Raw genomic sequence first — 24,652 nt, forward strand, 5'->3', positions numbered from 1 at the left:
AGTATAATACAAATAAAAGCAATATCATACGAGCCATTTCAGTTCATTCAATATTACATGAGCTTTATATTCTTTATCGGTTATGATTGGGGATAGTGATGCATGTATTCATCAGACAAGGTCATGGGAAGTTTGAAAATGGATGTACCTAACAGAAGCATCTTCATTGCTATGTCAAGTTGGGCTAAAATCTAAAATGCAGTAATTCAATGAAGTTGATCCAGATGATGTGCTACAAATTGGGAAGAATGGTGTCTACTTCTGCAAGCACCTGGACATCAAACGACTTCTGGGGATGATTATTTATAATTAATATGTATCTCCGTAACTGCCGCTCCAGCGTGTCTACTCGACTGATTCGAAGAGGAAAGTGGCGGGGATAAAATTCTAACAGTTACGGAAATGCTGTAGTTCTGTGAAAATGAATCCGCCAGTTGTCTCTCGTCCACTAAAAAGAAATGAAACTATAATAAGTAGAAAAACCAAATATTCTTGTTTATTCGTCGTTGATAAAGAATGAAAAGTGGAGCGAACCAATAAAACGGTCCCCTTCGATTAACATGATCACGTGAAAGTCTACAAGTACTTGTTAAGCGTATGAAATTCAAAGATAGCAATCAACATCTACAGTCTCAGATATCTTTCTTGTCTCACTGTGTTCCTAATGCTATTCTAAAATAAAACTCTCTTAATATATAATAGTCTTTTTTTCTGCAGTTCTGTCTTTATCCCCATGCACTTGTTCATCGATTCTCCTGCAACATTTCTCCACGCGGCGTGCGTTAGCCCCATCGCATGTTCGTTTAATCGACTAGTCACTTTGTGGATGCACCTTGTGTATATCGTTTATTTTCTCGACTGCTTCCGGTGCATACCGCGTTTGTTCATTGAAAATAATAATAATTCCCCCTCATCGTGCCCGTTCGTCATCCGCGCTGGCACACGCGGCTTCAGCGAATACCTCTCCTCTTTTGTCTCCGATTCCGCGACGACGACGCTCTGACACCAAGTCGTCGACGTTCTTCAACTACTGTTATCCGAACGTCAAACCGCAGCCTGCGTCACGCCCGTCTGGCAATACGGGCAAACCGATGTGGCAATGTGACCAGCCAATTAAGGAGGATGTTCAACGATACGCCTTCGCTCTTTCTGCCCAGGCGAAAAGATCCACACTAGGGATCGCTTCGAAGTCTGTGCAAGACCTCAACTCATTCCTGCAACATAATTTATTTGTTAGAAGATGTTGATATGTTTTTCATATCTTGATGATTTCAAGTTCATAAACTGTGTGACAAAAGGATAACACATCTTCCATTTTTTTAAATTCTGTAGCAAAAATTGGTGAAAATATTGAAGTACTACATTATATTTAGTAGCATTTTCTGGAAATGTTACTTTAAAGTACCTTAAAAAAATGAACAAATTATGTGGCAAGAATTCTTTAACAATAGGTGATTTTACAACTTCTAATAAAATTTAAGAATATTTTATCTTAGAGTATCTGTCAATAAAACCAACAAGTTTGATCACAGATACTAAACATAGATAAAATCATAGAAATTAGTGAACATTGGAAAGTGGAGTGATTCCATACGAGTCTAGAATACAGCAACTATATTTTATATGTATATGAATGAATTGTAATAATAATGTACTTAAACTTATCAATAAATGAAACTAAAATGGAAGTGGGCCATCTTTAAGAAATATGTAAAAAAGGCTGGTTTCGATAATAACTTACCCTGCTTGTGGTTTGAAGAAAACATTTTGTTGCATGTGTGTGATGTTGTTGCCATTCTCACAGAACACTCTTGCTAATGTTGCATTGCGTATTTCTGCCAATTGTTCTACAATAGATAATAATTTATATCAATTAATAAATCAATCATACTACTTTTTCATTTTAATTTCAACCAAAGTAACTTGTGTGCCGTATGCACTATACACTTTCACATCAAGAAAGAACAGAATAGAAATATTAAAAACACAATATTGAGAAAAATATAGACTGTCGTAAATGTATAATAAAATGTAAAACTGTTTAAAGTACAAATTTTCAGAGAACATAATTTGAACTAATGAGAATAATTGAATGGAAATTTTTTGAAAAATTGATTATTTACTTAAGAATTGAATGAGAAATGTTAAAAATTAATGTCTCTTACCAGGTGTGAAAGGTTGTGGTTGAAACGAAGAGTCGTAGAAATATCTATCAGTGCGACGAGTTCTTGCAAACTGTTCAGAGATCAAGCAGCTGAAAGTAGGACCTAACAAGCCATCTTCTACTGGTCTCTCAAGCATCCCACCAATGATGAGATCAACGTCATGAGGACTTGAGTAGATTTTCCGCAATTTCTTCAACATCTATTAAGGACAGGAAATGTACAATGTTAATATGTATACAAATACCAAAGTTTATGTTGAACATAAATGATAACATATAACGAAATTGATAAGGTTGAGATATACCTCCAATGGAATGTAATCTAGGAAGTCATCAAAGTTCTTCGCGGTTGGAAGTCCACAGTATTTACGATATTGATTGTAGCCTGGTAAAGCATGATCACGGCCACGTTGAATGTCCAAGCTAATGGCGTCCAAACCTAAGCTGTTTTGGCCTTCAGCATACAATCTGCTTGTCACCTATAAAATATATACAATTCTTTCTGTTAATAATCTGTTTTTTGTATTATTAAATATTATTGAAATGACACTAATAATTTGTATCTTTCTTTTATGATTGAAATTGTGCCTTTAACACTTTTAATACATGATACCTACGTCAGAAATTATGTTCATGTCCATTTTCTGGCTGGTCTGAGTGACCATACCGCGAAGAAATCCGTCGAATACTTCATCCGTCTCGATTACACTAGGTTTGTAGAAATACTCCACTAATGACAGAGTGCTGTTGACTCGACGTGTGTTGTCTGTCAAGCTAGAAAATGGAAATGGTACTGTCAGGGAAAACTGTCTACTCCAAATTTGTAAAAAATTGATTATCGATGGAACAAGTCTATGTTTTATTTTAGAGAAATTAATTTGAAACACTTCACAAAATACAATGTCAATGTTAAGAATCTACTCTCAATTACCAGGTAGATATTATGTGTGACATCATATAGGTTTTACAAGAAAATGTATTTGAAAAGTTACTTCAAATTACCTCAAGAATCACCCCTTTCAAGGAAGAACATTTTTAAGACAGTCTGTATAGCTTACCTCAGTTCCTCTTGCATCAAGGAAGTCAAGAACCGCAGGGCTGCAGTTGCAACCTCGTTGCTAACTGCAGGGTCATCCAAGGAATTGTAGTTACGGCTGTAACTATTTCCGAAAGTGAGCCCAACTGATCGAGAGTACTTCTTGCCCACTAATATGGGCAGCCACTCTTTGTAAGTGATATGCTGAATTTCAGCAATTACAATTCGTCTTGCCTCCTGAAATAGTGTCTCGTCTGACCAGCTGGGATTCAATGTCGCAAGTTTGTCAGCAATTCTGTTGTGCTCGCGGTGCCAGACAGTATGCATCACGGCCAGTTGAGGGTGGGCATTTACACGATTGTCACCTGTGCAAGTGAATCATTTGTATAAACAATTACGAAAGTAATTCAACAATTTCCATCTTATACTTTTCAGTGTATTTCGCTCTTAGGCTTCACCCAAACAACATCTGGACTAAATGAAAGTATTATTTCTACTAAAATCTTTAATAATTATGAATGATTTCTCAACGATCTCAATCTCAGAGATCATAAAATGGTTTATGTAGAAATAAAGTACAATATTTTAAAAAATTATAATAGTGGGAATTCAGTTGCTAATTTCAACAATAGTGGAAAGAATAAGGAGAAAGACTAATTTAAAGAAATATTGAAAAGTAGTATGGCAAATTATTAAAGAGGATATTATTATTACCAGAATCGTAGCAGCCCTTCTTGCAAGCGGATCCAATTTCCGAGCTACCAACAGGTAAATACTGACGATTGTTGTCTTTGTGAACCCGTAAACGACCTCCATCGAAGGCACGGAGTTCGCGAGACTTTTTCAAGGTTGAACCGTAGATCATTGAACCATCCAGAAAGTGACTGGCCTGATTCATCTGTAAATTAAACGTAACATTTATTTAATAGTGAATAAAAATACTATTATACCTAATTATTCTATACGCAATGTATAGATATATTATTATGAACAATATTATGAACAATTCATATTTACCTGTTCTACAGGTCCGAAGGTGCACTCCGGTCGAAGCACAGGCAACGACCGCACATAGTTTATGCATCGAACGTAATGTTTGCCATAAACGGGATCCTGATCGGGTACCGTAATTATAGAACAATCGGGATGAACGTGTCGAGGAGCCAAGGTGTTTCCGTCAGGTCGACAGCAAGAAATTGGTTTTCCCGATGACACTGAAAATCAAAATAAAACAAAATTAATTAATATCCATCGGTAAGTACCTACACACATTTTATAAAACCTTCAGCAACATATTGGTGACATTTTTCTGATTCAAATGACACCAAACACGACACAATTTGGATCTGCTGTACTTGTTTAATCCATGATAGAGTAAAACCTCGATTATCCGAACTAATCACTCAGGACTAATAGAATAGGCACACTTCTACACTGCTGGATTAAATCTCGACTGATTTATTAGATCGTAACATCAATGTATTCGGTTATGATCGGTATATCTTCTCATTTATTAAAAAAACACAGGACTTATTTGTTCTACAACCTAACATCCGTTCGGATAAACGAGGTCCTACTAAATCGTTAATTGTCCAAACAAACATGCTCCGAATCCTGTCATGTTTGGACTCATTTCAATCAGGAAAATGTCACCAATATGCTGATAAAAGATCCATTTTAAAAAATCATCGAAAACAACAAAAATATATAATAAATTCTTTAAAGAATGGAACACTTACCCATTTTGCGCACCGGTGTATAAGAAATATCATTCGCAACGAACTGGCCCCATTGCATGACCATCAACGTTCTGCTGACATCCGACTGATCGTTGGGAGTCGACAGAGCCACGCTGACGCTCCTGGCTCCTGGCAATGGTTTCCTCGCTTGGCCCATGTGCCTCGGTTCTTGAATCCCTGGTTACCGAACAAAGCATTAGGAAACTAGCACTACAAGCAATTCTACGTCGTCGAATCGGAGTGAATCTGTACTACGTTCAAGAAGAAGGTTGTACCGAGACGTGCATTCCATCAATCATCCGTAACACATCATTCACAAACAACAACCTTTCTTACTTGATCATACTCAAACGTTTCCAAACTGAATAATTCTTTATTCACACTTAAATCCGATAAAATCAAACATTATCAAACAATTTGCAACATCGTTAGTCCTCCGATCGCTCCGATTCCGACGAGTTTTATTTCGTGTGCGTATAAACGTGTCCGTGCAGCGCGAGAGCGAGCATGATTTGCGCGTCTCTGATCGCGAGTGTTAGGAATCGAGGTAACCCTGTGCGAGTGAATCACCTAACCGCGCCTAAAACCTCTGGTTCGATTCGCAACGGCACATCAGAGACCGAGATCCGAGCAATTGACTTCCGACCGGCAATGGTCGAACACCATAAACACGGATTTTACTATAAGCTACCACAGTCCTCCTGGTAAACGTAGATTCGAGACCCCAGAATCGACCGGCAAATGGCTCGCGCGCTGCACCGCATAAAAGTATACTTTTTGTTCTACTGCGACATGGTTGTTCTGATGCGTTGTCGACGAACCAACGCGGTGAGAACGCGTTTTCGCGGCGGTTCTCATCGGACTCTTCAAAGAAACATTCGGAGACATAGAAACGATCACGTCGAGAACGCTCGCAGAAGGAATCAAGTGACTTATCTAGGTGGCTGATGAAGGTACCCAAGCCAGAGAACAAAGCTGAAAGAGTGCTGAAGTCTTCGCCTTGGAGCCATAACAATTTCTAGGTCTAGAAGACCCAGGAAGATTTAGAAGCAGCGTCGCCAGATTAGGGGAATTGACTCGATCGCGGGGAATACAGTTACCCTCTCTTTGCCAGAAGCGCGTCACGTGACCGGGCCGTGACGTGGCGGAAGCGTGGGGGACAAGCGTCGTAGAAGGGGAAGATAGAGTCTGGCGATACTCTCTAGGAAAAATGGCGCGACAGTTTGCAAATAAATCGTCTGACACTCTCAGCTTAGGTTCACCTGGCTCGGACACCTTTAACGAGACCCGTATACCGCAATCAACAGAAAATAGTTCAACTAGTGTTACAATAATAAATATGATACATTATTAGGTATATCCGAATTAGTTTACATACACATTCTACTGCTGGATAGAATCTCCCGACCGGGGCACCCTATTGTAGGCAGTATTATTCACTGCTACACTCAGGCATTTTATGCTCTATGTGCCTTATCGCACAACAACTGTAATGCAAATCACAGAATATATTTTGTTAAGCCAATCGACGAGTTTTTTCGTTTAATCCATCAGCGCCCAGGGATCACAGAGTGTGTTCGTTTATCACGGTTTCTTTGTTGGTATTCTTTTTTTTTTCTTTTACTCTGCTTTGATAGTGACTTGTGTGAGTGAGTGTGGCTGAAGAAGTGTGTGTACGTGGGAGAACAAACGCCTCCAAAGGTGTCGAGATGTGAGCGGACTAGGTGGGTTAGTAGGTCGAGGTTTGTCGTCACCGCACACTGAAACCGTTTCGAGCTTTGGTCTGAGAAACAATTAAACATTCTCGGTTGGATGAACCTAATTGGTCTGATCGAAATGGAGGTGATTAGACACCAGTCGCACTGTGTCTTTCGATGAATTGTATGGAGGGAATCACGAAGAGAATTTCGCCGGAGAATCTACTTTTCCTATTAATGAAGCCTACATATAGGAGCTACTGCTTCGAAACCAGAAACGAGGAGAATGATCCTGCAATTCATTCGGAATGCATATTATTTTGTTTCTTATATGGTGAAAATTATGTGTTGCAGTGGATTCAAGTACAAGGTGTCCCAAAATAGTGTACAATTTTTTACATTTTGTAAATTTCTCTTCATTTTATAATTGACAAAAAAAAAATAGTATTTGCTCAACCGTGATTAAACTTCTATTTGAAACCTATGTTTGCGAGACATCTGACAATTTCTGAAATCAAATAAGGAATAGCAAATGGTACTAATAAAAACTACTAATATATGCCAAGATTAATATTTAAGGATGAATGTTGACCAAGACGTTTTGAACACTGTTGTTTTACTAGGACTTTTTTAAAATCTATTTTTGTTCCTCAATCTTGACAAGACTGAGCATAATCAGCACAGTGTAATCTGTTATGTAAAGTTCGACCTTCAGGCAAGGAGAAGAGGTGTTCTAAAAATAGTTAGAACAATCATACTATGCACAATTTCACATTTTAATTACTATCAATATATAAAATCATAATTGGAGAAAAATCAAATTGAAAATAATTGAACGCGTAGTTTGAATTAGGATATAAGACAGACCTTCGGTAGGGTCTTCATTGACTAAAAATTCGATAAATTCGCTTAACTAAACGTTAATTTAGCTCCATAATCTCGAGAACCTAGGACACCTTGTACACGTGTCAGAGTCAAAGTACAATCACATTCCTATCAGTATCAAAACATCATAAATATGCAGGATTCGATTCAAATGAACACGTTCCGTTACAACGTGTGTTCGATGTACGTAGAATTAAACGTTTCTTGCGGAAAGAGATATCGAAGACATCATCGAAGACAGAGAAGGTAAAGGACACCTAGGTAAGGAATTAAAATTAGATATACAGGGTGGGGCAACAACTATTAGCACCTCAGATATTTTCAAAACTATAAGTTTCACAGAAATATTTGCTGAAATGAAATTGCACAGTACGCAGGGGGCCATCCGGTGGCGATAATAGTTTTTTTTACAGGTGGAGGTACTTCGGACATTTGAAGGTCACCTTCATTTTTTTAAATGGAATGAGGTATTTTTTAATACATCAATCGATGCAGCTGGACATTCGTTATAAAAAAGTACTAACCTATGTATGTCGAAAAGTTAGTAGTTCAGGAGATATTTCAATTTAAAAAACCCTAAAATACCATTACTGTCGTACTAAGACGTTACATAAGTAAGTAAACACTAACGTCTTATTGTTAGTACGAGAGTTAGTACTTTTTTATAACGAATGTCCAGCTGCATCGATTGATGTATTAAAAAATACCTCATTCCATTTAAAAAAATGAAGGTGACCTTCAAATGTCCGAAGTACCTCCACCTGTAAAAAAACTATTATCGCCACCGAATGGCCCCCTGCGTACTGTGCAATTTCATTTCAGCAAATATTTCTGTGAAACTTATAGTTTCGAAGATATCGGAGGTGCTAATAATTATTGCCCCACCCTGTATATATATATATCTTTTTTAAAAATTTTAAAAGAAACTGAACGCTGCACCAGCAATTTTCAACCCTCTAGTTTAATCAACATTATAGTTTTAGTTCTAGTTTAATTAACATTATCAGCAGAATGTCTCACATCCTCAGAATACCCAACCAGGGATATAATTCTTGATGAAATAAGAGTCCTAAGAATCGAAACAAGAGATAGTACGAAAAAGAGAAGTACAACAGATCAGAAGAATCAAGGGGATGGACGACTGGAAACAGGATGGGGAAGCGCCAAACGTTTCACAGGCTGCAAATAATTGTATCGATTATTATTCCACACAAATAACGATATCGCGGTACACGGTTAGGCTGGCACGAAAGTCTAACTTCGAAAGAACCCCGACGGAAAGTGACCCGATCCTGGAAACCCGCAGAACTTCGTGGACCGATCGCGGGTGACTCGGGTAGCCGAACGACTCGCAGCTTGGATAAACGGGTGAATAGATGGTAAATTCGCGAGTTCACGGAACACGGGTGAACGAAAATCAGGGCTTGAAAACTGTTACAGTATCGACGTCAGTTTTTACAACAATTCTGCAGAATCTTCATTTGGAACATAGTAGTCTAGCTTCAAGGATCTAGATCGGTCTTTCCTACCAAGTTTCAGCCCTATACCTTGTCTGTAAGGGTAGTTTCTACCCCATTTCCCCACTTAATCACGTTTAAAAACTCTTAAAAGAATCTGACACATTTAATTCTTTTGTTGCCAACTCTGTTTTTTAACAGAGTAATTTTTGTAATTTTTGTTTTACCTTTTCAAGTGTAGTACTGGTGGATTGTTGAGGTTTTTCCGGTTAGAATGAGTACAAACACGACGTACATCGGACTAGTTTTATGGGCGACGTGAATAATAAAATGGAGGACATACGTATGATTGCTATACATATATGAAGTTTATAGAACTCGACCGATTTATGTCGTGTTTGGACTCGTTTTAATCGGACGAATCTCGGCAATCCATTGGCACCATGTTTGAAAAGGTAAGGCAAAAATTATTGAATTCGAAATGAAGATTCTTTGTACTTGTATTAATCAGAACCTTTGTATATCAGTTTTAATATTGGACAGTTGTTTTCGGAACCGTTTCAAGCCCTGGGACCAAGGTGTCCAAGAAATCTTTGCTGAATCTTTGCTGAATCTTTGCCGAATCTTTGTCGAATCCTTACCGTCAAAGTACTGGGGAAAGAGAATTCTGTTGTACGCGGTCATCGCACTACCCCAGGTTGGGTTCTCGATATTGTTGCAACTGCCATCGATGCTTCGGTACTTGTCTTCAGAGTTGCAATCCACCTGCGTTAATGAACAGGCGGAGCTCAACGGGGTACCATGCAACGACAGCGTCGAGATGAATCGCGCACAATCGTCCTTCTCCAACCCGAACCTGCAAGAGATAACAGTTACTTCGTATTTCGTTTAGTGGTAGATAATGAACTGGCACCTGTCCGTGATTAGGACGAACGCGAGGTGGACACGGGCTGGATTCGAAAAGTTCAAGAGGATTGTGAAGACTTGTTCCGGGTTAGTTAGAAATGTAAGATATTCGGATTAGACGGATTATTATTTTTAAATGACAAAAACAAAAAAATTCCAAAAAACATATCCCCTATTTGTCCATAGATTACTAATAAGAAATATGGATTATATTTCATTATTTATATCGTTTCCATTATACTTTTTAGCAAAGATAGGGTTTTCATCCCCAACGTTTAGAGATATTTTCACCCCCTTAACATGAGTGTCATTAGGTAAAAAAAATATGTCTACTATTTTTCAACACACTATCGTGTATAAATTTCATTAAAATTTGTTAGTAAAATTTAAATTTATAAATTTATGACAGAAATATGATTAAAAGTGACTGGACACTATTAGAATTTCACCTGGCAGGTGTTTATACAAAAGTTGTTCTCAAAAGTTTATTATTTGGCAAGCAACTCTAAAGTAGCTGTTGCATTCGAGAACATACCTCGTGGGGGAATTTCATATTGCACACTAAACGTGAGAACTGTTTTCCTGATAGGAAATATGCAGCATTAAGCAATGCATACATACAAATAATTCATCATTTGTTAATGAAGTCAAAATTTCAGACGCTTGGCTTGATAAACAATTAAATAAAAAAAATCACACATAAATTGTTTATGGATAATTTCCAAACATATTTACACATTTTTCGTTTTCATAGTGCATAATCAACGACAGAAAATTAAAAATGTATAAACATGTCTATGAAACAAATCATTTGGTCATTTTCAAGTTACTTCAAATCACCTCGGGCACCACCCCCCTCCAATGTTTTCCGACATTTTGTGACACCCTGTATAACTGTCCACATTAATGAAATCCATCTTTTTCAATTTGAAACGTCAAGTTGCTGGTCGTTTCAGCAGAATTGAATAGAATGAAGAAAAGCACCGTTCTGATTGGGTGAAACATGCCCCTCGCGTGCCAGATGATAGGAGGAATGAGCCTAACCGCGAGGTTAGGGGAGGGCTACGAGAATTGACTGGTACCTTCGTGCCTGGTGAGGCGTATTACCTGCGGCAGCTCTGGTGAAGGAGATAGGACGAAGCTTTCATCGCCACAATGGCATCGAGGCCTCTCTCGAAAGCATCCTCGGAAGGATAAGAATCACGGAATTGCTTTTCCGCCGGCGTGTCTGCCTGCAATTCGATGCCAGCGTTCACGAGATTCCTTTCGAGGGTGCTCATACGATTGACCAAGCTTTGCGCGAAACTGATCGAGTTGTTCAAGACCGCCTCGTCAATGTGAGGGAAACGCCGATTTTGGACATGACCGGTGTCTACGACGACCTCATAAGGTTGGTTCGACATCGGCAAACCTGAAAGGATACCTTTAAAAACGTCGGTAAAATGCACTCGGTAAATTCAACAGGTCGCGCGGGTACAGTCTCTTTCACGACAGCCTGGACGCGATTATACCTCCAGAAAAATTGATTCTTCCTGCGAATTATCTTCTACAGTTCAACATTGCACATAATTCCCACCGTTAGCACGTGGTCGTGGTACATCTGTGGTGTAATAGCCATACAGTGGTACACGCCCATCGCGAACGTGTTACACCGATATTTTAATTATCAGATTATACTTTCAATTAATCGCCAGGCAGGTAGAGAGCTTCATATTTGTTTTGTCTCACATTCCCATTCTTCTCTCCAGCTTAGGCAAAGGAGAGTTGCCCTCTCTACTTGGCTGCCAAGGTGGAAAAGTGGGAAATCATGCCCATCATTCTGGCACACGTTCATCTCTCAGCACGCGATCGTGTTTTCTTACTTTCATAATTTAAATAACCCGTTTCGAATCTTGATTAGGAAGGTCACCGAGACACTTGCATTCTTCGCATCGTTGTCCACTCACTTATTAAAAAATTCGTGAGATATGTGCAGATATTTTGTTGCATGTTTAGTAATCACTTTATTAGTCAATTTGATCATTTTAGAATATTTAGCTCACACAACCACTCGTCTCAATCAAGGAAAATTGTATGTGCTTATGTTATTATCGTTTTTCTCTTAATTGCATATTAAGTTTGGGAGATATCGCATCCAAGCTCTCGGGAAACAGATTGCATGTTCGTTTTCGCATTCGCGTTCCTACACGCGGCTTTTGAAATGGCCAAACATCGTCGCAGAGATAGAGAAAACAGAACAGTATTGTTGCTCTTGCGTTCGTTATCTCGGACGTTCGTTAAAGCGAAATTGACCCGTGTTAATGATCAAGGTATTCTATTCATGCTTTGACAATGTTTTCACCTGGAAAGCACCCTTTATGTGTCATATTACCAAGGGTTATTAAATGTGTATCATAAGTATGCAATACATTATATTGTTACAATATAATACATAACAAAAGATATTGTTGAGATAAAGTAATACTGCATGACGCCATTAAATAATATTGACCTCAAAAAAGTTTAATGATTGCTTAAATTTGCAGTTTGTAATCACGAAAAATAACTATCTAATTTTGTACATCGACGTAAAAATTTAATCGAAAGTTGATTCCAATTTACTTGTAATAATTTATGTTGTGTAATGCAGCAATTGATAAATTTAATCTATTGAAGCTGATATAGTAGTGCTGTTATTCCAATCAGTATTGCCTGTACCTTGATATTTTTTAAGCATTCATCTTAATAGGATTGAAATTTGTTGAGAAATTTACAATCCGTTATTTAAAATCGTTTTAAATTTAATCAATTGTATAATTATGAGTAGAGAGCGGATCTTTATGCAAAATAAACATTTTATACCTGAATTGCAACAAACTAAAGTGAGGTAGAAATTTATTTTTTCGTTAATACGTTTAATAGGTGGAAAATAATATAACAGTATTTTCAAATTCTTCTAATGTTATCACTGTTTTAAATTACACCTTCTCATTTTTGTCATAAATGCATAAAATCCGCTATCCAATTATGAGTTATCATTAATTTGTTAACAGTTGATACTTCAATTTTAATCTGGTGAAACTTGTATCTATAAAAATCTGTAGTCTCCCGATTACCAGTCTTAAACTTTCTTTGGGCCAGCATTGTTGATATAAATAAGTAGTAATAAGTAGAGAGTTCCAACAATAAAAACATTTGTACACGAATTCAATCAGATTCTTCAATCAAGAGTGCAGACATACTTAATACATGCTTCGAAACTAGTATATGGATGTCTCATATTAAATTCCTTTATCTTTATACCTGTGATACCAACAGACTAAACTTCGTCATTTGCAGAGTGCAATAAATTCTTTAATGCATTGTAATCCAGATTGTCCAATTATTAAACCATATGGCTTTGTCTATACGCTTTCTTATCGTGTTTGTACACCTTTATCATTATTACGCCAATAATAATAACGCGATTTACGGCTGTTAATTAATATTATTTTCCACGTGAAGCGAATGTCAGACAAAAAAGATCGTAGTAAAAAATGAAAAAATATATATTGGGTGACAGGATACTATAAAAGAAATCAGTCATTGATATTCGATAAATAAACAAATAAATCGACGGTAATGCAGCGCCAAAATTCGAGCGCAGGCCATCGTAGTCGCCGTTTAACAATCAAGAGAATAGGAAGAAACATTGACAATGACACACTTACCTGTGTAGCTGGCAAGGTAGTTCTGCAATGACATCGGCAGCTTATAGGCGCCGATCGAATGGGAATTCCCAAGGAACCCCATGGTTTGTAGGGAGATCCATAGGACCGTGAGAGTAGCCACGGAACCCGCCATTAGACCACCGGCTGCACAAAAACAAAAGAAATGCTCGTTACTCACTTGCTGTTCGCGAACAATTTCTTTGAGATGACTCAACGCGCGAATTTTTCCACGCTATAGTATTTACAGTATGCTTTTTATCGCAACCGAAATTATTCCTCTATCTATCAACGCCGATTATGATAACTAGACAGCGGATCTTTATGCATTTATGAAGAAATTGATTAGGGGAAATATAAAACAGTACAAGATTGTCGAAATTTGAGAATATTGTAATGTTGTGTTTTTAAAGTAAAAAAATCATTAAGGGATGAAATCAGCTTCTATTTTATCCCTGCTTCCCACAATTAATGTAGAACATTTTTATTTTGCATACAGATCCGCAGTCTACTGATAACCGATAAAGTTAAATGATTAACACATTTATTTTTACTGTAACTTGTTATACCTTGTCCAACGAGGCGAGGCAGTGAAGTACCTTCTACTCCGTCGCACTCGAGCGGCTATGTTTATGTTTACTGCCTCGTCTCGTTAGTATGGGCGAGTCTTGTAAAACTGATTAATCAATAGGGAAAAATTTTCACAGTGAATCATCATTGTAATTAATGTCACTGTGTCGAGTTTGACGTACGAGAAATTTTTCCGAACTCTGAGCTGAACGTTGCTCATCGATAGCATTTTTTTGTCCGAGATAAGGATGTGGGTAATTAGGATATTACCATGGTCGTGTGGATTTCAACACTTTGCTCTATGGTGTGATAGTGTTACTTGTACCACTTGAGCTAAATATTTTGTGCATTTCTAATATACACGATTTTTTTTTTAATTTTATGTTTATGTTGATTTCATTTTGATAAGACTCTCACTAAAAATGGACATTTTTCTGTGAAGCTTAACACACATTGTTGAGATTTGAAGAAATATATCACACATTGCATTTATAATATTTCAAAGATAAAATTAAGATATTTATCCATAGGTATGTTCAATAACTTTTTATCACTTTGTGTCATTTTTGAGGTAACTTATGTTATTGAATAAATATCTTAATTTTGTTTTTTATGAGCTATAAAACTTGTAATGAAAATCTTTAGTCTCATTTAACACTAATCTTACCACTGCCGGTCAACTAGCTGGTTTTATATTTTTCATTTTACAATAACTGAAATTATGAAGTTGCTTACATGGAAATCGATTCGATAAATTTCATTATCCAAGCACATATCGTAATCAAAATTGCTCAAAATCTAAATAAATAGAGAGCTTTGTCATTTTTCTAACATGAAATATTTTAATCGTTTTAAGTGCTCGGTAGGTTTAATATTAAAAAAGCTTCGATGACTTTGAAACCTCAAGAAAAATGTCTTGCCTATCACCACATTTTCTCCTATCATAAAAAATAAGCGATATATATACTGATACGTGTGCAGTGCACGGTTATCATCAGTATCTTATCGAAAGCATCGTTCAATTCATAACATAAACAATCAACAACTATTCAGTTTTCATATTTTTCAGGTTATAAATACATTTGAAGTGTTACGACTCTTATGAATTCAAGGCTTTCAGTCCAGTAGAGATCAACAATTCGAACTCTTGCAAAAACATACATACAAAACAAGTGTAACGTTCAGTGTTTTCAAAATGATGTAGGCTGAAGCGTGATAGCAATAAAGAGGCCAAGGCAAGTTAAGCTCAATATGTAACACCCGTTTATTTTTAATTATGCAAAAAGATAAATACAAAATGAAGGTAAACTAGTCACAGGGTCCCCTTCATGGTCAGGAAACGAAAAAAACAAACAATTTAAATTAGAAACTCAAGAAAAAATAAACTATACAAAAATTATTGGTATTCGAGTTAATTTGGGTTAATTGGGACCCAGAATTAAGGGTGCACAACTGACATAGTGTTTAAGAAATTCAGGTATCCTCGAGAACACTATTACCAGGAGTTTAACAAGTAATTGTCTCAGAAAATAACCATAATTTCCAATATTTAAAAAATGTAGGTACCCTGGAGCTCAACATTACCAGAGCAAGTTTAACATTTAATTTCCTCGGATATTTGCAATTTCGAAAAATAAAAAAGACAAAATTGTGCCGCGAAATGCGTTTACTTACAGGATATCTTTCGCACAAGTTCTGTAACTGACCCGAACCTCGAGTTTAAGCGACACGCTGATCTACTGAAGATATTGGCGTAGTTCTGAAGGAAAGAGGAGAACTCGTCGAATGCGAATGATTTTTCCGTCGATAATCGCGGAGATCCAGAACAACTGCACGTCTCGGGTCTCCCCTCGTCTATTTATGTCGGATAAAGCGCGCATAGGACGCTATCAAAGGACACTGTTCGATCGGAGCACCCGCGATACGAGTGAATGTGCTCGTTCGAAGCCCGCGAGATAACTGCGTTTGTTTCCTCCGAAGCATTCCATTCCGCGTGATTTCCAGGGGACATCGTGGCATTATTGTTTACACATCTACGCGCTTAGCCCCCACCCTGGTTCCAATTTCGCGTCTCAATCGAAATTTCCATGCTCGCCAACGTGGATTTATGGTCTCCGATTCCCACGAAAAGCCGGTGCGTTGTGAACACGAGCCGCCCACGTGATTCCACTGTTTTGAAGTCTACACGTGAGCCGAGTGGACATAAACACTTCAATCTTCCAGTCAGATCCGGGAAATTGACTCAGATGAGGGAAAAGTTACCCTCTCTCTGCCGGTACCGTCACGTGACTGGGCCGTGGCGGAACCATGGGGGAAAAGCGTCGTAGAAGAGGAAGATAGAGTGGGGAGACGAATCCGGCGATTCTGCTTCTAGCTCACGTGTTACGTCAAGAGGAAAAAATAATGAAAACAATGGCAATTTAATTTAGCATCTGGTTTCCTGATTTCGCGCGAATTTAAAATAGAAATCAGCCGATTGCTTGAACCTTCTCTCACGAAAAATTAAATAATTTAAATGTCACAATTATTAGTTGTTTTAATAAACTTTCAGCAACACAATCGTGACATTTGTCTGATTTAAACGAGTCCGAATACGATGCTGTTCGGATGGTATTTATGCATTTAATCCACGATATAGTAGTACCTCGCTTATCCGAACTGATCAGTGGAGCGTGCGTGATTGCATAATAGTTATTTGTACAATGAGCTGGGCTGTACATGAACCTTGATTGGCTTTTAGTTGAATATCTTCAGTATAGCAGGATTAAGAGATACCAGGAGGATAATGTTAGGCAAAGGACAACATTTATAAAATTGTTTCCGCGTTGTGTACATTCCAGCAGGAAATAGTACGCAATCCAATCTCCGTCATTTAACTTTTATTAGCGATCAACGACGTATTTGTCTATTGCGAAATAGTCTTTACTAATCAGTATTGACATGACTTATTCGACTCTTATTTTTCCTGTGCACTTATACGGGCACACCGATGAGAGCTTTAATTACACTATGACTTCTGAAGGAAAATATTGGATAACGAACGTTAGGTTAGGTACCAATAGGAAACCGTTGCCTAATCACAGTCGGTATACACTGACAGTTTGAGTAATGTTCTGTTTGTTGATTTAAAATTAGAAATCTAGAAAATTTACAACCTTGTTTTGTTACAACCGTTAATTATTTATTTGGGAAGTGTAACATTTTTCAAGCAGATAGTAATTGTTTTACTGTCACTAAATGGCTACGTACATGATAACAGCTGCATTTAAAAAATGAGTCAATGGCAGTTTTATTCGGATATAGATATGAAAAGAATTTTTAAAAAATTAATAAACAAATGGACTCGTACCACTGTCAAAAATAACGGCTCATATTTCAATTAAGTGAACGACACAATTAATAGCCCTAAATACATATTTCATGATCGAAAGTCAAAGTCGATGTTTATTTCGCAAAACCTGAAAATATTTACTGGAATATTTTTACTCACTCTTTTTTATTCTCAGAAGACGACATATCTCGACTAAAGATAGACTCGCATGTATGTTTTCACATAAATATAGTACGTTCAAGCAGTCCCTACTTGTTTCTGAGAGGTCTGCGTTGGGAGTTGTTGCTGACATAAACTATTCAAGGAATGTCAATAGAATTTTATGCAGTTCTCCAAATATAGATTTTATAAAAGATATCACCAGTTTTGCTTCGATATAAATAAATACAATTTCATTAAGTATCGATACAATTATCATTTTTTTATCGTTTATAATAATAACTTATAATAATGAACGATAAAAAATGTATAATGAATTAAATTTATGATAACAAACGATAAAAAAATTATAATTCTATCGATACTCCATGAAATTGTATTTATTCATATCGAAGCAAAAATGGTGATATTTTTTATAAAAACTATATTTGGAGAACTGTATAAAATTCTATTTATAGATTATAGTAAACATACCTTAATTAATTCATACATTTATGATTCCAAGAGACAAATTACAGAACACAGGGGCCAAATATAAATGTCATTCTTTTTTTAATTTTTTAATGTATTAATTATTGTGGTAAGTGTATAAAATCCTTATTACAGTAATAACCAAATGAGCACTTTTAATTTTGCAAAACCAGCTAATTTGCACATCGCGTAGCAACTTTAGCCAGCTTTCCTACCCGAAGCTCGCTAAAAAAATGTTATTGTATAAATAAATCGATAAGCCGCGTTTCAAGGCAATGATTCATATCATATTTCACATCCTGCACGCCTGGCGCCCACACAAGTGTGAAAATAGAACGACAACTGTCTAATCCGCCGTGGATTAAAACCGAAACACCCCCGCGTTCGATACAGCCATCGAATTAATAAATAAACGAATCATGCAGACAACAAGCTTCTTTCTTTTCACGTTGCAAGCTTATGATTCGGCGTCTGCGAATATTCGCGAAGTTATTTTTAATAGTTCATTGGTTCTTATGAAAATGCATTCACACTATTTCCGCGCATGCTCTGAACCAACATTGCGGCTGAAGTTACAATACGTTTTACGTCATGGTGTCTCACGTTACTTCAATTGGAGCTTGTTGAGCTGATACTTCTGAGACCATAGAACTCACAATAATGTATGTATATATATATTGGTACGAACATTGACTTTAATCAGGAGTGCCTAAATTGCACATTGTTAACATTTATATTGCATTTTCTATTTATTTGAAAAATATTGCTGAATGGTTACTCGATTAATTTGATTTTTACTAGTTGTGTTTGGTATTATAAGACCATTGAAACCCCACAAATATTGTTTTGAAATATCAACAATTTGTTCCATTTCTCGTATTATATGTTTATCAACTTTGATTCGACTTTTAAAAAAAAGTACTGAAAAATACCTCTCTGATTTTGTACACAGTTCTTCTGCATACTTTGTACTTTAAAATAGTGTCATAATAGTATAACGAGAGCTCATCATTAATTCAGATAAACAGATATGAGAGGCCAGTCCTATTTTTAATGATGAAGCACGTGATTAAAGAATATTCATACTCGACTATGACGAGAACAGAGTCTGGTATGAAGATGTTACTTTATATTATAAATAACGTCTGGAGCAGACTAGAGCTGATAGATGATAAAATAATAACAAACTGATACTTGAGTAACAATTACTATAAATTGTAGATTTATATATTATTATATGCATATTTTGAGAAATGGAAATCAATGTTATTTCTAACACAAAAAATATCACGTGTCTGATTGTATTATTGCAGTCACAACTTGCAAATATTTGCTAGTTTCATGAATACAAACATTAATTAATTCATAACATTGCGATGTATGTTAGTATACCGTATCTGGTATTATTCGTAACTTGAAATGTACATTCTTATGGCTCTTGTTAAAATAAAATGTACAACAACTCATTGTCTTCCATTTTTCGTAATTATTTCCAAGTCCTCCGAAATTATTAGTTCGTAGAAAAGATAAAGTATTTAAAAAACATACGTCAACGCTTTGACCGAATCTAAATAATTCATTCAAGTGAATCGTAATGAAGGTTTCAAAAAATAATTTACAAACGTCGGTTACTTTTTCAATACTTTGCATATTCTCTGTTCACCAGCAATGCAAATTTATTTATTTTTTGTTAAACTGTTTCTACTCAAGTGTATGTGCAAAATTTTCCATTAACACATTGGAATCATTTTCAAAATGAATATTTAATGATAATTCCAATAGAGAGAGAGATAGATATTTTTATATTCTAAAATATTGTGAAATATTTCTTCGTGATTTAGTATCAGTGTGTTAATTGATAACAATTATTTAGTATCAATTGATAACAACCTTAAAGAAGATAACTAGACTGCGGAATTTATTTATTTATGTCAAAATGTGAAGATCAAATGCAAAACTGTAAAAACATTTAAACAACTTAAAAATGCTGGGATATTATTTTCAACTGATTAAAATGGTTAAAAAAAGAAATAAATGTTTATGTAACTCCTGTATGATAAAATTAATACAATTTTTATTTTGTAATAATATATAGTATAATAATAACTATATAAAATGAATTTCAAACTATTTTTAAAACTGTTAGATGTTTCATTACACTTTTAAGTGTACATAAATAAGCACCAGTCTAGACAAACGAGCAATTAAAGTCTACATCTGCAACCTTTCCTGGATAATTACGAAAAAACAATGTCATGGCCGGCTAACTATAGTACTATAATTTACTAGAAATTTAAAACATAGTCTAACGATTACCTTTGCCAAATTACACGTTACAGGAAAAGAACTCATCACTTGAATCGCACTACAATTGCCATAAACTTCGCACTCCAGTCGTGTAAGACCTTGATTGTGTAATTGTTCCGGGCAGAAATAGGTGACACAACGATTTCTCTATTGAAAGTAATCACAAGGGATGTCTTGAATTACTCGCATTGTTCGGAGCCTGGTCGCCAAGGCTTCACTATGCAATACCTTAAGTCTAGTTCATGTTGCTCGAGTTATAGTTCCCCTAGCGTCACATGTTTTCTCTTTTGTCTGTATTTCCCCCCACTACCATCTCGTGACGTTGCCTAAGTGCGAGCCAATAGAAAATAGGGTTATTAGCACTCCTTGTACTACTAGAATGAGGCACCACTATAATTACACTGCAGATTTTTATTTTCATTATTATTACTAACACTTTAGTACACAAAAATATAATTATTCTATCAAACTTTCCCACAAAACCTAAAGTTAACCTTTAGATTTTATTAACCTGAACACGTTATCACACGATATACATTAATGTAGAATTTTCAAAATGAATTCTCACATACACATTTACCATTTTCACAATTGTAAATTAGAGAGTAGGTGACTGTATCATGAAAATCATAGTCATTGCAAATACTTTTTGGACTTTTGCAACTTTGTTGGACATAGAATAAAAATTGTAATAATAGCAACGTTAGTAAATTCGAATGGAAGGTTCACTGTAAAACAGTTTCTCTTGTATAACTGCACAAAAATAGCACAGCAAATAAAAGAACGCAGACGAATCCTGAATTATGTATTCCGCTATGTGCAAACGATGCGCAGTTTGCGATTCAGTTACTGTTTTACATATTCCTGGCGCTTCGAAAACAAGTCACGATCTTCAGCTTTTAATGTTACTGATTCCAGCAAGAACGTGCTGTTTTTGCTCAAAAATAATACACCTCACGTGTAGTAGCTACATAAATAATCTGCACAACGTAACGAGTTGCGAGTCTGCAAAATAACAATTTGGTTTGAGGAACAAATCACTTTTAGTTAAAAATATTACACGAGGCTATAGCTATTATAAAAATACTGCAAATATTTTATATAAATGATTATTTGGAGTATGTTCAAAAATCACATAATAAACTTTATATAAATTGTGCAAATTTTATGTAATTTATGCAAAAATTACATAATAAACTTAAAAATTATTCTCAACTAAAATACGATTGTTATGTATCTTTGGTATGATTAAACATAATTTGGGACAATTAATATTAAAATTAAACAATCCCCTTATTTCTAGTATCATACATTTTTTTAAACATGGAGTAAATTGGTTCTAACCTTTTTAAAACAGTACTTCAAAGTTGGAATTAAGTGAAGATTTGCAAGTTACAAAATGTTATATTTCATTATGTACATTACGACAGTTCCTCTACTAGTTAAAATGCAGTGTCAAGTAGTGGGGGAACGTCACCGCCCACCTTAGCGGAATGAAGAAGTGGGAGAATGGGCCAAATGCGGCTCGCGGGCCCGATCTACATAATCCTGCTTGCAAGTAAACTATTTAATTAAATGCAGTCATAATGCATCGATATATTATGTATATTGACCATATAATATTTAATTATTTAAGAAATAAAGTATTATGTTATTATGTATGTTCATCCTGGGCAAACAAAGTTGATTCTTCAGCCTTGAGGATAAGTTCATCTTCATTTATCATTCATTTAATTGTTCTCGTGACAAGAGCAACGACTGATTAAAAAATATGTCAATATTTATACAGCCAGGGAAACGGTCATTGCAAACAATTAATCTCGAAAAAACCATTCATTCATTTCAACCTCGTGGCTTGGAAAAAGTTGAAATCAACAGATATTCGCAAAGGCATGAAAAATTCAAGAGATTTTACAAGAATATTATTCTACAACTTGTTTTTGCGTTTTATGTTAAAATTCCTTTATCATGTAATGGTCTATAAATACAAGGCGATTCTTATCTTAATTACATACCAAATCTATGCTTGTTTGTATAGTCACGAGTAAAATTTATGGGACTGCGTACTATTATTCTTTTTCATAAATGATTTCTTTTTTAAGTTACTAAGCAACCCAAAGTTATAAGAAATAATTAAGAGGACGTGGACATAATTATTTATGCAAGACGAGTGAACAACAATTGCTATCTAAGATGACGTTTTAATGACCTCAGCATTGTGTGTTTTATTTATTGCGATTCGTTTCTTTCTCGCTTTTTATCTTGTTTATGCCTTGTACAGTTTCCAAGATACTGATGAAATGGCGAAAACACATCAACTTTCATTTAAATATTCTAACAACAATATAATTTTTGGGAACGCCAAAATCGAGGATCATATCTGTGGTTGTGAATCAAAAATCCACAAAAGTCACAAATATTGTCACAATTAGTCACAATTACGTGTCTAACGAAGCAGTATGTAAATGTAGTTCTTATCTAAATGCACATAGTTGTTGACGACCAACTAAAATAAACATAAAGTTACCAACAAAAATACACACTATTACTAAACTCAGTTTTCGAGAAAAACTAAAAATGTTCAATCTTGACAATTATTACTGCCATTCTATAATCATTAGAATTTATGCAACATATTTTTTTACACAATTACAAAGCTTACATATTTTTACTGTTTTGTATTCGATCCAGCCATTGTTATCATAAACGCATAAAATCCGCAGTGTAGTCATAACTAGATTGCGGATCTTTATGCATTTATGGAAAAATTGGTTGGGTGAAAAATAAATAATACAGTAAAAAATTGAAAAAAATCAAGAATGTTGTAATGTTGCTTTTAATATGACAAAGTCATCAAGGGATGGAAATCAACGTTTATGTTATTCCTGCTACCCACGATAAATGCAAAACATTTTTATTTTGCATAAAGATCCGCAGTCCAGTCATAACAAAATATACTGTTCTGTTCGGAAAAGTCTATAGACTAGTTCTATACCAAGAAAAATCCTATAGCTACCACGGTTGAACCAGAAAAAATTCTTAAAGTTGAAAATAAAGTTTTGCTTCCGTCTTCCTATATCTATCAAAATCGTCCATTGAATATCCACTTGCAAAATTGGTGGTACACATTGTTGTCAAACAATTCTACAGTGGATCGTCTCAAAATGATTGAATCAGGTACTTTTCTAGAAGTCAGTATAATAAGTATACGGGTCTGTCTGAGAATAGGTCCCATTGATCAGTAATTTTTCTAAAAGTCAGTACAATAAGCTACAGTATAGAGGGCTGTTGAAAATAGGTCGCATTGATCAGTAATTTTTCTAAAAATCAGTACAATAAGCTACAGTATAGGGAGCAGTGGCGCATTACCGTATGGGCGACTTGGGAAAATGCGCGGGGCCCCAAGCACAAGGGGGCCCCGAACACAAACCATGATCCAAGCTCCAAATTCTGCGTTTTTCTCGTAAAGTTATTTAGTTGGGTTTAGGGGCCCAAAATTCTGCTTTGCCCAAGGCCCCAACTAGTCATAACGCGCTACTCATAGGGAGCTGTCCCAAAATGGGTCCAATTGATCATCAATTTTTCTAAAAGTCAGCAAAACCACATGTACATTGAATACTGTCTACGCAAGAATTTTTCTACTTCCCGCGAAGAATGCCAGCTCGGTTACTGCAGTGACAGAGAAATTTGTCAAGCGAGCGCGTGACTCACGTTGTTTTGCCTGTTACTCGGAGACACGCGACACATCGATAAAGCGGGTGTATCATGGGATTTACCGGACACGTGATCCATAGGCTTCTCCAATCCGTGCATCGTGTAAGCCCAGCGATTGTTGTCGACCGGAGCTACAAGGAACATTCTCCAAAGGCAGAGGCGGAACAGCTGCGTGTTCGGTGTCTCGTGTTTACCGGCTCATGCGACGTAGATCTCAGAAGCGAACACGGTTCGAGGAGCCTTTAGTTTTCCTAGGGTCGGTCCCCAAGTGAGAAAAGTCGCCCGGAATCTTTTGGTGTGTAGAGGAACTTGGAATTGGCACGGGCCACCTTCAGACACGCACACAAGAAAAGATATTCGCGGGTTCACCGACGCTGCGAAAACTGACTGCTTGGATAACCGAAAGAGCGTGTTCAAGACAGCAGCTACGACTGAACGCAGGCGCTCTTGTGCAATGGTCTGCTCAACTATCGCTTCGTCTATCTCCTTTTAGTTAGCACTGTCTCTCTCATACCAGTTCGTTGGATAAG

The 24,652-nt window shown here is 36.2% G+C and overlaps 1 protein-coding gene across 5 annotated transcripts in view; it reads right to left on the reverse strand.

Annotated features, from left to right (window-relative positions):
* Nucleotides 1-474: 474 nt before the first annotated feature.
* Nucleotides 475-24,652, reverse strand: part of LOC143215836 (peroxidase) — a 36,388-nt gene continuing 12,210 nt past the window's right edge. For 2 of the 5 annotated variants that reach the window (XM_076438398.1, XM_076438396.1), the window contains exons 2-13: nt 13,574-13,717; nt 10,992-11,307; nt 9,620-9,834; nt 4,940-5,116; nt 4,218-4,414; nt 3,915-4,098; nt 3,223-3,565; nt 2,782-2,938; nt 2,470-2,643; nt 2,166-2,364; nt 1,742-1,847; nt 475-1,214 (exon numbers count right to left, since the gene is read on the reverse strand). In XM_076438398.1, coding sequence (XP_076294513.1) covers nt 1,127-1,214; nt 1,742-1,847; nt 2,166-2,364; nt 2,470-2,643; nt 2,782-2,938; nt 3,223-3,565; nt 3,915-4,098; nt 4,218-4,414; nt 4,940-5,116; nt 9,620-9,834; nt 10,992-11,307; nt 13,574-13,706 — 2,289 coding nt within the window. In that variant the 5' untranslated portion in view covers nt 13,707-13,717 and the 3' untranslated portion in view covers nt 475-1,126. Of the gene's footprint in view, nt 1,215-1,741; nt 1,848-2,165; nt 2,365-2,469; nt 2,644-2,781; nt 2,939-3,222; nt 3,566-3,914; nt 4,099-4,217; nt 4,415-4,939; nt 5,117-9,619; nt 9,835-10,991; nt 11,308-13,573; nt 13,718-15,814; nt 17,744-24,184; nt 24,321-24,652 lie in introns of those variants that run through there. The other 3 variants (XM_076438397.1, XM_076438395.1, XM_076438399.1) reach the window with 3 other exon arrangements.

This window comes from Lasioglossum baleicum, chromosome 14 (assembly GCF_051020765.1).
Source record: "Lasioglossum baleicum chromosome 14, iyLasBale1, whole genome shotgun sequence".
NCBI lineage: Eukaryota > Metazoa > Arthropoda > Insecta > Hymenoptera > Halictidae > Lasioglossum > Lasioglossum baleicum.